Genomic DNA, 14,388 nt, shown 5'->3' with positions numbered 1-14,388 from the left:
GCGTCCGTGCGACTGGAGAGCTGTTCAATGCGTCACCACCCCTTCCTCTCAGGAGCTTTTCAAAATCCGAAAGGAGAGATGCAGTTGACTCAGAAGGTATTTTAGACTACTGAACGAGAACAAACCGTTTGACAACACAGGTATAAATATATAGTAGGCTACCTTGGTTACGCTAGCCCCAAATAAGGAGTTGAATCATCAAGTTTCGGAAGGGTTTATTTGAGAGAAAATCAAAACCTATTTTTTTAAAGGAAGGACGGACCGTTGTGAAACTTCTGTAGCGGTCTCCCTAAAATTCGACCAGAGAAGAGGGATAGGCAGCCTTCGACTCAGTGGAGTTTCTGTGGGTAAGTCTGTAGCAACTGTAAATTGTTTTTATATATTTAGTATGTCAGCTTACTTGATTGCCTACCAGGCCTGTAGGCTATAATGATCACAAAAGGCTAATAAAGAGAAATAATCTAGTTTAGCTTCTGTAGCCTGCCGAGCCCCCGCCGACGACATTTCAACGTGTTCCTCATGCAGCGGCCTGATTCACTTTTGCTTTCTTCAACCCCTTGTTAAATGTTTTTCCTTGCCTGGACATCGACATACCAGGCCGTTGTTTCTATAGTGATGCTTTGAGAAAGTTCCATATGAACACGTTTGCAAGGGACCACCAGTAGTGCCACGTTACAATGTATCTATTTTCCAATCACGTTGCTACAACGTAACAAGCAGGAAAGTTGATAAATCTGAATCCGTGCTTGGGTTATTAGGATATGAGTCCTTTGTCCCTAGCTAGCTGCCCAGGGAAGAGTAAAGTCGTCTTTGGATTTGTCAGATTACTAATATTAGTGTTAGATAAGTAGTATTTTAGCTTCATCCTGTAATTTAGTTTTATATTGGTGCATGGTCATTGCCAATAAATACGTTTTGTTTTGTAAACATTCCCAGCCCAGTTGAACTTTCCCATTGAAGTGCTGTAAATATATTAAACGCAATGTAATTTCTAAAATGGTTATTTACCTCCGAATCATTACGTTATGCATCTTTTGTTTGTACTGGCATAGTACTGACGGCTTGTTGCACCTGTTGCCATGTTGTACTTGTTGACTCAACACACGATTTTGTTTTATGAAGACTGCCTAGGTGACAATGTAAATCATTGACATTGAAATAATACTAGTTAACCTTTTTATGAGATATATGGACACATTTCTACCTACACCGAAAATAATAGCACATGGTTAAATAAGTTTATGTGCAAATGTTAGATAGTGTCCCAAATGGCACCCTTTTCACTAGGTATGTAGCGCACTACTTTTGACCAGATCCATATGGGCCCTGGTCAAAAATAGTGCACTATATAGGGAATAGGGTGCCATTTGGGGACACTGTTTTTGTCTGGCATGATGATTCTGAACCATCACAGGGATCTCTGGTAGTTCAGTAACTCAGTCAGTACTTCAGTCAGTACTTCAGTCAGTAACTCAGTCAGTAGCCCAGTCAGTAACTCAGTCAGTAACTCAGTCAGTAACTCAGTCAGTAACTCAGTCAGTACCTCAGTCAGTAACTCAGTCAGTAGCCCAGTCAGTAACTCAGTCAGTAACTCAGTCAGTAGCCCAGTCAGTAACTCAGTCAGTAGCCCAGTCAGTAGCCCAGTCAGTACTTCAGTCAGTACTTCAGTCAGTACTTCAGTCAGTAACTCAGTCAGTAGCCCAGTCAGTAACTCAGTCAGTAGCCCAGTCAGTAACTCAGTCAGTAGTTCAGTCAGTCAGTAACTCAGTCAGTAACTCAGTCAGTAACTCAGTCAGTAGTTCAGTCAGTCAGTAACTCAGTCAGTAACTCAGTCAGTAGTTCAGTCAGTCAGTAACTCAGTCAGTAACTCAGTCAGTAACTCAGTCAGTAGTTCAGTCAGTCAGTAACTCAGTCAGTAACTCAGTCAGTAGTTCAGTCAGTCAGTAGCCCAGTCAGTAACTCAGTCAGTAACTCAGTCAGTAGTTCAGTCAGTAACTCAGTCAGTAACTCAGTCAGTAACTCAGTCAGTAACTCAGTCAGTAACTCAGTCAGTAGTTCAGTCAGTCAGTAGCTCAGTCAGTAACTCAGTCAGTAACTCAGTCAGTAGTTCAGTCAGTCAGTAACTCAGTCAGTAACTCAGTCAGTAGTTCAGTCAGTCAGTAACTCAGTCAGTAACTCAGTCAGTAGTTCAGTCAGTCAGTAACTCAGTCAGTAACTCAGTCAGTAGCTCAGTCAGTAACTCAGTCAGTAGCTCAGTCAGTAACTCAGTCAGTAACTCAGTCAGTAACTCAGTCAGTAACTCAGTCAGTAACTCAGTCAGTAACTCAGTCAGTAACTCAGTCAGTAGCTCAGTCAGTAACTCAGTCAGTAACTCAGTCAGTAACTCAGTCAGTAACTCAGTCAGTAACTCAGTCAGTAGCCCAGTCAGTAACTCAGTCAGTAACTCAGTCAGTAACTCAGTCAGTAACTCAGTCAGTAGCCCAGTCAGTAACTCAGTCAGTAACTCAGTCAGTAGCCCAGTCAGTAACTCAGTCAGTAGTTCAGTCAGTAACTCAGTCAGTAACTCAGTCAGTAACTCAGTCAGTAACTCAGTCAGTAACTCAGTCAGTAACTCAGTCAGTAGCTCAGTCAGTAACTCAGTCAGTAACTCAGTCAGTAACTCAGTCAGTAACTCAGTCAGTAACTCAGTCAGTAGTTCAGTCAGTCAGTAACTCAGTCAGTAACTCAGTCAGTAACTCAGTCAGTAACTCAGTCAGTAGTTCAGTCAGTCAGTAACTCAGTCAGTAACTCAGTCAGTAGTTCAGTCAGTCAGTAACTCAGTCAGTAACTCAGTCAGTAGCCCAGTCAGTAACTCAGTCAGTAGTTCAGTCAGTAACTCAGTCAGTAACTCAGTCAGTAGTTCAGTCAGTAACTCAGTCAGTAACTCAGTCAGTAACTCAGTCAGTAGCTCAGTCAGTAACTCAGTCAGTAGCTCAGTCAGTAACTCAGTCAGTAACTCAGTCAGTAACTCAGTCAGTAACTCAGTCAGTAACTCAGTCAGTAACTCAGTCAGTAACTCAGTCAGTAACTCAGTCAGTAGTTCAGTCAGTAACTCAGTCAGTAACTCAGTCAGTAACTCAGTCAGTAACTCAGTCAGTAACTCAGTCAGTAGCCCAGTCAGTAACTCAGTCAGTAACTCAGTCAGTAGCCCAGTCAGTAACTCAGTCAGTAACTCAGTCAGTAACTCAGTCAGTAGCCCAGTCAGTAACTCAGTCAGTAGTTCAGTCAGTAACTCAGTCAGTAACTCAGTCAGTAACTCAGTCAGTAACTCAGTCAGTAACTCAGTCAGTAGCCCAGTCAGTAACTCAGTCAGTAACTCAGTCAGTAGCCCAGTCAGTAACTCAGTCAGTAACTCAGTCAGTAACTCAGTCAGTAACTCAGTCAGTAGCCCAGTCAGTAACTCAGTCAGTAACTCAGTCAGTAGTTCAGTCAGTCAGTAACTCAGTCAGTAACTCAGTCAGTAACTCAGTCAGTAGTTCAGTCAGTCAGTAACTCAGTCAGTAACTCAGTCAGTAGTTCAGTCAGTAACTCAGTCAGTAACTCAGTCAGTAACTCAGTCAGTAGCTCAGTCAGTAACTCAGTCAGTAACTCAGTCAGTAACTCAGTCAGTAACTCAGTCAGTAACTCAGTCAGTAGTTCAGTCAGTCAGTAACTCAGTCAGTAACTCAGTCAGTAGTTCAGTCAGTAACTCAGTCAGTAACTCAGTCAGTAACTCAGTCAGTAGTTCAGTCAGTAACTCAGTCAGTAACTCAGTCAGTAACTCAGTCAGTAACTCAGTCAGTAACTCAGTCAGTAACTCAGTCAGTAACTCAGTCAGTAGTTCAGTCAGTAACTCAGTCAGTAACTCAGTCAGTAACTCAGTCAGTAACTCAGTCAGTAGTTCAGTCAGTAACTCAGTCAGTAACTCAGTCAGTAACTCAGTCAGTAGCCCAGTCAGTAACTCAGTCAGTAACTCAGTCAGTAGCCCAGTCAGTAACTCAGTCAGTAACTCAGTCAGTAACTCAGTCAGTAACTCAGTCAGTAGCCCAGTCAGTAACTCAGTCAGTAACTCAGTCAGTAACTCAGTCAGTAACTCAGTCAGTACTTCAGTCAGTAACTCAGTCAGTAACTCAGTCAGTAGCCCAGTCAGTAACTCAGTCAGTAACTCAGTCAGTAGTTCAGTCAGTAACTCAGTCAGTAACTCAGTCAGTAACTCAGTCAGTAGTCCAGTCAGTAACTCAGTCAGTAGCCCAGTCAGTAGCCCAGTCAGTAACTCAGTCAGTAACTCAGTCAGTAGCTCAGTCAGTAACTCAGTCAGTAACTCAGTCAGTAGTTCAGTCAGTAACTCAGTCAGTAACTCAGTCAGTAGCTCAGTCAGTAACTCAGTCAGTAACTCAGTCAGTAACTCAGTCAGTAGTTCAGTCAGTAACTCAGTCAGTAGCCCAGTCAGTAGTTCAGTCAGTAACTCAGTCAGTAACTCAGTCAGTAGGCCTACAGGGAGTGGGACGACCAAACATATGATGCAGCAGGTGTCCGGATTAACCTCGTCTTCTGATTCCCCTGCTCCAGTCTACTCTGCCTTGGTCCTGATTCTGTAACGGACAGCTGTCAATCTACAGTCCCAATGACCCGCTGTATGGGGTCAATCCCTTTTGGAGCTGCAGGTCTATTTTGCTGACAGCTTAGAGCCTACGAGACAAATGATCAAATCAAAACGTGTCAAATTAAGGCCTGTAGAGGATGACTGCTGATCTAGGATCGGTTTGACCTTTTAGATCATAATAAATACTTTTAATATTATTATATTATTTATATATTATTATAAATACATTTTATATGGACAGATTCTAAATCAGCACTACTACTCTGAGTTGCTTTGTGGATACGCGCCCTGGTCTTTGTCTTGGGTTTTTACTGTGATCTTATGAGGGTAGCTGGGTAGGGGATTTAATGTGTGATCCGCTGGCCACGATGCTAAACTAGCGATCACGGTTCACTTGAATGAGATCAGCTGCTGAGATGTGCAGATGCAAGAAGCTGAAAAAATAAATGATTATGGACGCGTCCCAAATTGCATCCTATGGGCCCTGGTCAAAAGCAGTGTGCTGTATGGGGGGAACAGGGTGCCATTTGGGACAGGCCGTATGGTTTGGACAGCCCATTGTCTTGAGTTGAATAAGGACTCTCAGATCTGGCTGGAGGAGCTGGAAGAGGAGGGGACACCTGGCTAATGCTGGCTTCTATGAAGGACAATGATGACATCACTATGACAACAAGCAGCTGGAAGTGGTGTGGGGGGGGGGTACCAAAGCTACTAATCTCTATCTGGGGTAGTAGTGTGTTTACATACGTGTGTGTGGTGTAGGAATGGGGGGCGGGGGGGGGTTGAAATAAGTTCACTATTTGAATAGTATCATGAATTTTTGTCGGATATTCGAAATACATGTATGTTTTGTTTTACTTCCGTTTTTTTAACCCGAGAGGCTGGCGCTCGATTGCTGCAGCTGCGGAGGTGCCGGTGAGATGGGAGCGGAGGCAGAGAGAGACGCTACTCGGCTACAGCCAAGACTAGCTAACTTGTAGCAGCCACAATCTTATTTATCATCCCATAGAACAGTGCCTGTCTTGACTGGAGGAACCTAGAGAACCTAGACAGCTATAGCTAGCTAGGCTAATTTGAGGCCACATTTAGCGTTTTCTCCCCAACCCCATTCAGATAAAACAGCCTACCTGTTCATTGCTCCTTGTCATTTCACTAACGTTTAATTCCGTAATTTTATTCCATCTTACATTGCACTGGTGAACTCTCACTCCGTTGAGCCTCTTTGCCGCAACAACAAGCTACACGCGTGAAGGCTAACGGACGGCTACCATTATTTTTTATATGGGGTGCATCTCATTAAAACGACAAAACGAAATTGAAAAGTTTGTTGTTTTATTAAATTAATAATTTGAAATGTCATGGTACAGTATATCAATGTCACATGGATATTTTAATTTAATTTAGAAAAAGCCTTTTTCAGTGTTAAAATAGGCCTATATGTCTTTTTTTGCGGAAAAAAAAAAGAATACTCACACAGGTATTCGAATAATAACGTCCGTTTCGGATATACGAATATACGAATAATCATGCACATCCCTAGTGTGAGGGTTCTGCGTTTACATACTGGGGTGTCACTGGGGTGTCACTGGGGTGTCACTGGGGTGTCACTGGGGTGTCACTGGGGTGTCACTGGGGTGTCACTGGGGTGTCACTGCTTGCTGGTAGAGTTTGTTCAGTCCAGAGGAAGTATCCTTTATTCTTTGTCTAAAATGATTGGATACTAGGAGTCTTCCTAAAATACAGAAGACAGCAACACCAACAAAATTGACATCATTTTAAAATGAACTTCAGATTTTGTGACATTATACTCTGTGTCTGTATCTATGATATTAACTGATCTTTATGATATTAACTGATTTTTGATTTATACTCTGTGTCTGTATCTATGATATTAACTGATCTTTATGATATTAACTGATCTTACTTTGATTTTATTGTTGTGTCAGTCAACTTGACCTTAGGTCTCAGCATAGTCCAGATGCAATAATTAAAGCTGAAATCACATAAAAAGGTGAAACAGCGCCACTGTTTGCCCCCAGGTTAATAATGGGTATACTATGGTTAGGTTAATAATGGGTATAATATGGTTAGGTTAATAATGGGTACAATATGGTTAGGTTAATAATGGGTACACTATGGTTAGGTTAATAATTGGTATACTATGGTTAGGTTAATAATGGGTATACTATGGTTAGGTTAATAATGGGTATACTATGGTTAGGTTAATAATGGGTACACTATGGTTAGGTTAATAATGGGTACACTATGGTTAGGTTAATAATGGGTACACTATGGTTAGGTTAATAATGGGTATACTATGGTTAGGTTAATAATGGGTACACTATGGTTAGGTTAATAATGGGTAGACTATGGTTAGGTTAATAATGGGTATACTATGGTTAGGTTAATAATGGGTACACTATGGTTAGGTTAATAATGGGTATAATAAAGGTTAATAATGGGTATACTATGGTTAGGTTAATAATGGGTACACTATGGTTAGGTTAATAATGGGTATACTATGGTTAGGTTAATAATGGGTATACTATGGTTAGGTTAATAATGGGTATAATAAAGGTTAATAATGGGTATACTATGGTTAGGTTAATAATGGGTATAATAAAGGTTAATAATGGGTATACTATGGTTAGGTTAATAATGGGTATACTATGGTTAGGTTAATAATGGGTATACTATGGTTAGGTTAATAATGGGTACAATATGGTTAGGTTAATAATGGGTATAATAAAGGTTAATAATGGGTACACTATGGTTAGGTTAATAATGGGTATATTAAAGGTTAATAATGGGTACACTATGGTTAGGTTAATAATGGGTATACTATGGTTAGGTTAATAATGGGTACACTATGGTTAGGTTAATAATGGGTACACTATGGTTAGGTTAATAATGGGTATACTATGGTTAGGTTAATAATGGGTATACTATGGTTAGCTTAATAATGGGTATACTATGGTTAGCTTAATAATGGGTATACTATGGTTAGGTTAATAATGGGTACACTATGGTTAGGTTAATAATGGGTACACTATGGTTAGGTTAATAATGGGTATACTATGGTTAGGTTAATAATGGGTACACTATGGTTAGGTTAATAATGGGTACACTATGGTTAGGTTAATAATGGGTATAATAAAGGTTAATAATGGGTATACTATGGTTAGATTAATAATGGGTACACTATGGTTAGGTTAATAATGGGTACACTATGGTTAGGTTAATAATGGGTATACTATGGTTAGGTTAATAATGGGTATACTATGGTTAGGTTAATAATGGGTATAATAAAGGTTAATAATGGGTATACTATGGTTAGGTTAATAATGGGTATAATATGGTTAGGTTAATAATGGGTATACTATGGTTAGGTTAATAATGGGTATACTATGGTTAGGTTAATAATGGGTATACTATGGTTAGGTTAATAATGGGTATACTATGGTTAGGTTAATAATGGGTATAATAAAGGTTAATAATGGGTATACTATGGTTAGGTTAATAATGGGTATAATAAAGGTTAATAATGGGTATACTATGGTTAGGTTAATAATGGGTATACTATGGTTAGGTTAATAATGGGTATACTATGGTTAGGTTAATAATGGGTATACTATGGTTAGGTTAATAATGGGTACACTATGGTTAGGTTAATAATGGGTATACTATGGTTAGGTTAATATTGGGTATACTATGGTTAGGTTAATAATGGGTATACTATGGTTAGGTTAATAATGGGTATACTATGGTTAGGTTAATAATGGGTATACTATGGTTGGGTTAATAATGGGTATACTATGGTTAGGTTAATAATGGGTACACTATGGTTAGGTTAATAATGGGTACACTATGGTTAGGTTAATAATGGGTATACTATGGTTAGGTTAATAATGGGTATACTATGGTTAGGTTAATAATGGGTACACTATGGTTAGGTTAATAATGGGTACACTATGGTTAGGTTAATAATGGGTACACTATGGTTAGGTTAATAATGGGTATAATATGGTTAGGTTAATAATGGGTATACTATGGTTAGGTTAATAATGGGTACACTATGGTTAGGTTAATAATGGGTATACTATGGTTAGGGTAATAATGGGTACACTTTGCAGACAATTGGAGGTCAGTAAAGTATAACAGATCAGGAAATGAAATCCCTCTAACCTTGTGTAGCCAGTAGCCAGGTTACTATTTCCAGTCTATGTAATACTTTGCATATACCCTGTGGGCCCTGGTCTAAAGTAGTGCATATTTTACCTTTTATTTAACTAGTCAGTTAAGAACAAAATTCTTATTTACAATGAATAGGGCGCCGTTTGGGACGTGTCCAATGGCGACTGACCTCAGAGTGCAGGTGGAGCCGTTGCTGCTCCGGTCAGTGATGTCATAAAGAGCTGAGTTGGGTTTTTGACTGTCTGTCCTTCCCCGAACGTGGCCCCGCCAACGTGGCCCTGCCCGTCCTTCCCCTCCCTGCTCAACTCCTCCGCCTGGAACCTCCACGCTCAACTCCTCCGCCTGGAACCGGCTAAATGAAGACAGATTAGTGGAGCCTTTAGCCCTCTCCAGGCTACGCCTGTAGAAGTGTTTCTGTCTCATTTGAAAGACTCACAAAGTTTTATGCATGGTATTATTTTTAATCATATAATATATAATAATCATGTTATTTAGCAGACGCTTTTATCCAAGGTGACTTGCCCCCAACGAGCCTGGGACATTCTGACCATGTCTCTCTCGAACCCCCAACGAGCCTGGGACATTCTGACCATGTCTCTCTCGAACCCCCAACGAGCCTGGGACATTCTGACCATGTCTCTCTCGAACCCCCAACGAGCCTGGGACATTCTGACCATGTCTCTCTCGAACCCCCAACGAGCCTGGGACATTCTGACCATGTCTCTCTCGAACCCCCAACGAGCCTGGGACATTCTGACCATATCTCTGTCTCGAACCCCCAACGAGCCTGGGACATTCTGCCCATATCTCTGTCTCGAACCCCCAACGAGCCTGGGACATTCTGCCCATGTCTCTCTCGAACCCCAAACAAGCCTGGGACATTCTGACCATGTCTCTCTCGAACCCCCAATGAGCCTGGGACATTCTGACCATGTCTCTCTCAAACCCCCAACGAGCCTGGGACATTCTGACCATGTCTCTCTCGAACCCCCAACGAGCCTGGGACATTCTGACCATGTCTCTCTCGAACCCCCAACAAGCCTGGGACATTCTGACCATCTCTCTCGAACCCCCAACGAGCCTGGGACATTCTGACCATGTCTCTCTCGAACCCCCAACGAGCCTGGGACATTCTGACAATCTCTCTCAAACCCTCAACGAGCCTGGGACATTCTGACCATGTCTCTCTCGAACCCCCAACGAGCCTGGGACGGTCTTTGTCGTTGATCCTGTCACTAGCTGTTAGCACAAGTAGCAACAGTCATCGAAATAATTACACAAGCAAGAGTATGAAAGAGTCGCAGGAGTAAAATGAAATCAATCAATCCAGCGAGATTTAAGTGACAAGTGGATTTTGCACCCCTCAAATACGGGAAATAGACAGCTGAAAAGACAGATCCTCAGGTGGGCGGGTCTTTGTTGTAATCAGAGAGGAGGAGGAAGAGAGAGGCGCAACTCAGCAGAACATCTGTCTCCCTCCAGCAGGTGACTTCACACACAAAGCAAGGAGTTTTTATATGGAGGTCAATGAAAGGGTGTCGAATTTGGTCAACAAAAAAAATATCAATGGCTTATTTGCTACGTGAGGTTTATTTGATCGAATAGAAGTTTGGTAATGCTTAAGTTGTAATGAGTGTACTGATATAAGTAGGATACGTGACATCCCGGCAACTTGGAGAATAATGTCTCGATGGCTATGCGTACAGTATTCATGGCATGAGGCTAGTGGCGTAAAATCTCTCTCCAATGAATACAGGCGGTTGACGTCAACAACCCTCATCGAATATTCAAAAAAGGATTACAATAATTAGATGTGTCCACCAATCCGAAGAAAGGATAGGTGGGAACTAGACAGCCCGCCATGCCGCTTTGTGGACAAAGACTCCCATTGTTAGGGCCGAGAGACGTATTCATCTTATCAACCTGCTAATTATTAGAATCAGGTGTGCTAGATTAGGGTTGGACCAAAAACCTACAGGACGGAGGCTCTCCAGGAACAGGGTTGGGCAGTCCTGGCTTAGATTGTTGACAACATGTAACCTATATTTCGTCTCCAATGTTTATTGAAAACAGAAATGTGCAGAATGAGCACTCTAATACATCGCTACAGTTGTTGGTTAGCTAGCTAGCGAATTTCAGCCATATTAGCATTGACTTGACATCAGTCAAAACACCTCAAAACAAGACATGGGATCAAGAACAGGATAAAACTAGCTGAAACGAGCCGCCTGCGATTCCCCACATGGCAGCTTCTTGCTATTGTTGCTAGCTATCTGGCGTGTGCATCGTTTTCGTGACGTTTAACCCGTCTATATGCACTGACTAAATCACTGGTTGATTACGGTAGTTAGTATGGTATGGGTATTACCCCTATTCCTCTTGAAGCTTGTATTTTTTGGTATATTTACTCAATATTCTTTTTTCCATCACCTCTGAGCTAAATAGCAATGATTTTAGCTGTTGTGAGGTTTATCTTCAATATAAACTTTTACTACTGTGCAGATACACATCAAATATATTCTGTAAATTAAGTAAGTTCCTTTGCTTCAAACGGCATCCCATCATGTGTCAAAGGTAATGCTTCGTTCTTTATGGCATCTCGTTGTGACATGAGGCATCCCAATGGCATGGCCAAGCCCCTGCTGTGGGCCGTGTAAAGCCTATGCGCTGTATCCACCTGGATGCATCCCAAATGGCACCCTATTCCCTATATAGCGCACTACTTTTAACCAGAGCCCTCAAAAGTAGTGCGCTAAATAGGGATTAGGGTGTCATTTGGGACGCATCCCCTGGCTGTCTCATCATCCAGGAAGGCTGATTGGATTAGGGAATGACGCTGGTGTGTAGTGGGCTGTAGATCAACCTCCCTCAGTGGTGGGTACAGGCTGGTGAGGCTGCTCGTACTATGGATGTTTCCACCCTCGTCGTAAGTGTCTTGCTATAGGTGTAAACTGGTGTTGGAATGTGAACTCATTATTATCTTGGCTAGGTTTTTTAGGGTATATATATATATATATTATTCCACAGGTGCTCTGGATAATCGTAGTAGCTGCCTGTGTGTGCAGGGCAGGGTGCTGTTAACCCTGTCGTTACCAGTCTCTCTGTCCCCAGGGCAGGGTACTGTTCTATGAAATAACTACGCTAACCCTGTCTCTGCCTGTGTCTGTGTGTCCCTAAGACAGGGTGCTGTCTGTCCTAACCCTGTCTCTGCCTGTGTGTCCAGGGTGCTGTCTGTCCTAACCCTGTCTCTGCCTGTGTGTCCAGGGTGCTGTCTGTCCTAACCCTGTCTCTGCCTGTGTGTCCCTAAGACAGGGTGCTGTCTGTCCTAACCCTGTCTCTGCCTGTGTGTCCCTAAGAAGGGTGCTGTCTGTCCTAACCCTGTCTCTGCCTGTGTGTCCAGGGTGCTGTCTGTCCTAACCCTGTCTCTGCCTGTGTGTCCAGGGTGCTGTCTGTCCTAACCCTGTCTCTGCCTGTGTGTCCAGGGTGCTGTCTGTCCTAACCCTGTCTCTGCCTGTGTCTGTGTCCCTAAGACAGGGTGCTGTCTGTCCTAACCCTGTCTCTGCCTGTGTGTCCAGGGTGCTGTCTGTCCTAACCCTGTCTCTGCCTGTGTGTCCAGGGTGCTGTCTGTCCTAACCCTGTCTCTGCCTGTGTGTCCAGGGTGCTGTCTGTCCTAACCCTGTCTCTGCCTGTGTGTCCAGGGTGCTGTCTGTCCTAACCCTGTCTCTGCCTGTGTCTGTGTGTCCCTAAGACAGGGTGCTGTCTGTCCTAACCCTGTCTCTGCCTGTGTGTCCAGGGTGCTGTCTGTCCTAACCCTGTCTCTGCCTGTGTGTCCAGGGTGCTGTCTGTCCTAACCCTGTTTCTGCCTGTGTGTCCAGGGTGCTGTCTGTCCTAACCCTGTCTCTGCCTGTGTGTCCAGGGTGCTGTCTGTCCTACCCCTGTCTCTGCCTGTGTGTCCAGGGTGCTGTCTGTCCTAACCCTGTCTCTGCCTGTGTGTCCAGGGTGCTGTCTGTCCTAACCCTGTCTCTGCCTGTGTGTCCAGGGTGCTGTCTGTCCTAACCCTGTCTCTGTGTGTCCAGGGTGCTGTCTGTCCTAACCCTGTCTCTGTGTGTCCAGGGTGCTGTCTGTCCTAACCCTGTCTCTGCCTGTGTATCCAGGGTGCTGTCTGTCCTAACCCTGTCTCTGCCTGTGTATCCAGGGTGCTGTCTGTCCTAACCCTGTCTCTGTGTGTCCAGGGTGCTGTCTGTCCTAACCCTGTCTCTGTGTGTCCAGGGTGCTGTCTGTCCTAACCCTGTCTCTGTGTGTCCAGGGTGCTGTCTGTCCTAACCCTGTCTCTGTGTGTCCAGGGTGCTGTCTGTCCTAACCCTGTCTTTGTGTGTCCAGGGTGCTGTCTGTCCTAACCCTGTCTCTGTGTGTCCAGGGTGCTGTGCTATGGAGTATGTTATTATTATGTGGTTCTTTCTCTCTCTTTATGTATATCTGTCTCTCTCTCTAACTCTCTCACTATAGAGGGAGGGAGAGGGGGAGAGGGGAGGGGGAGAGAGATCTATATCTCACTCTCTGTGTGTGTTCAGGGCAGGGTGCTGTCCTATAACTGTGCTAACTCTGTCTCCAGGGCAGGGTGCTGTCCTATGGGATGGATGACGGCCAGCAGGATCAGTACGAGGAGCGGCTGAAGGAGGTGTTTGAGAGTTTCGACGCCAGCGGCGCCGGGTCGCTGTGCCCCGAGGAGCTGTCTGACCTGTGCCAGGCCCTGCACCTGGAAGATTCCACCCCCACCCTGCTCCATGCCCTGCTGCAGAACCAGGACAGACTCACTGGCAGGGTAAGCCCTACACACTGGGCCTGTTCATTAGGGTCGGGAGAGAACGGACTGAAACAGGGAGGGACTACCAGAACTTGTCTAATAAGAAACAATTGTTTTTAGTTTTTTGTTGTAAAACGTTTTTGCTACGTTTTGCAAAATGGTGTGCACTAATGAATACGACCCTGCTACAGCTCACGATATGGTCAGCGTTAAATGAGTGTTAATGTTAGCTCTGGTGTTGTTAGTTCACTGGCAGGGTAAACCCCCCTCCTCAGGATATAGGCTACTCTGTGGTTGTCTTTTAGCGTAATGCTGTGGTTGAATGAACCTGGGTTGGAGAGTTAGGTAGTGCGCGTTTTTTAAGGTGTCCAATCAAAAAATTCGTCTTTTGACCAACGGGTAAAATAATATGTTTAATTGTGTAGATAATCCTCTAAGGAAACCAATGGTCCAAACCGCTTGTATTTTATCTTAATCCATTGAACAGTTATTGGAGTTTCTAGCCTTTTGTAGGACGGCCAGAATTAGGGTGACTAAATCAATGGAGGACAGAGGAAAGAAAGTGGTAAAACAAATTGGGGAAAATTGCATGGCGTCAGCTGGGCTGGATTCTGTGGGGGAATGAAGGATACCTGACAGGCTCACTTGTCCATTGAACTACTCATCTTTTTCTCCAATCCGCAGGACATAAAACAAAAATAGATAAGAGATAAGATGGATATTGATTTTGAGACATGACATATAGTATTTTGTAAGTCGCTCTGGATAA

The 14,388-nt window shown here is 43.4% G+C and overlaps 1 protein-coding gene across 3 annotated transcripts in view; it reads left to right on the top strand.

Annotated features, from left to right (window-relative positions):
• The first annotated feature begins 48 nt into the window (after positions 1 to 48).
• Positions 49 to 14,388, top strand: part of nin (ninein (GSK3B interacting protein)) — a 71,437-nt gene continuing 57,097 nt past the window's right edge. For all 3 annotated transcript variants that reach the window (XM_041847353.2, XM_041847354.2, XM_041847352.2), the window contains exons 1-2: positions 49 to 347; positions 13,428 to 13,637. In XM_041847353.2, the coding sequence (XP_041703287.2) occupies positions 13,449 to 13,637 (189 nt within the window). In that variant the 5' untranslated portion in view covers positions 49 to 347; positions 13,428 to 13,448. The remainder of the gene's footprint in view (positions 348 to 13,427; positions 13,638 to 14,388) is intronic.

The sequence above is a fragment of the Coregonus clupeaformis genome, chromosome 25 (genome assembly GCF_020615455.1).
Source record: "Coregonus clupeaformis isolate EN_2021a chromosome 25, ASM2061545v1, whole genome shotgun sequence".
Lineage (NCBI taxonomy): Eukaryota > Metazoa > Chordata > Actinopteri > Salmoniformes > Salmonidae > Coregonus > Coregonus clupeaformis.
This window is presented reverse-complemented; position numbering and strand designations above follow the sequence as displayed.